Here is a 298-nt window from a genome sequence, read left to right on the forward strand (position 1 = left end):
GATCCAATGGCGTTGAGAAGGGTTTACAGTGAAATCAAAGGGAAGAAGGTGACAGAGCTACCAGGCTATTTCAAATCGACGTTTTCGATGGAGACCGTGAAGACCTCTGTGAGGAGAGGACTCGATAACTACAATGACAAATACATTCAGACCAGCTCCGTCGAGCCTCTCCTTCACGTCTGCTTCGGAGGTATGGCTTTCTCTTACCTCGTCGCTCTCCCTAATGAGCGTCGCCATCTTGAGCACCAGCAGCATGCTAAGGAGCACGGTGGTCATTGATCTCAGAGGGAATCGTTTC

At 50.0% G+C, this 298-nt stretch overlaps 1 protein-coding gene across 1 annotated transcript; it reads left to right on the forward strand.

Moving 5' to 3' along the window:
• The first annotated feature begins 6 nt into the window (after positions 1-6).
• LOC109132072 lies at positions 7-292 on the forward strand. Its single transcript, XM_019243199.1, has one exon. The coding sequence runs from the start codon at positions 7-9 to the stop codon at positions 277-279; it is 273 nt and encodes a 90-aa protein (XP_019098744.1). The 3' UTR covers positions 280-292.
• The last annotated feature ends 6 nt before the right edge of the window (positions 293-298 follow it).

This window comes from Camelina sativa, unplaced genomic scaffold (genome assembly GCF_000633955.1).
Source record: "Camelina sativa cultivar DH55 unplaced genomic scaffold, Cs unpScaffold17694, whole genome shotgun sequence".
NCBI classification, from domain to species: Eukaryota; Viridiplantae; Streptophyta; class Magnoliopsida; order Brassicales; family Brassicaceae; genus Camelina; species Camelina sativa.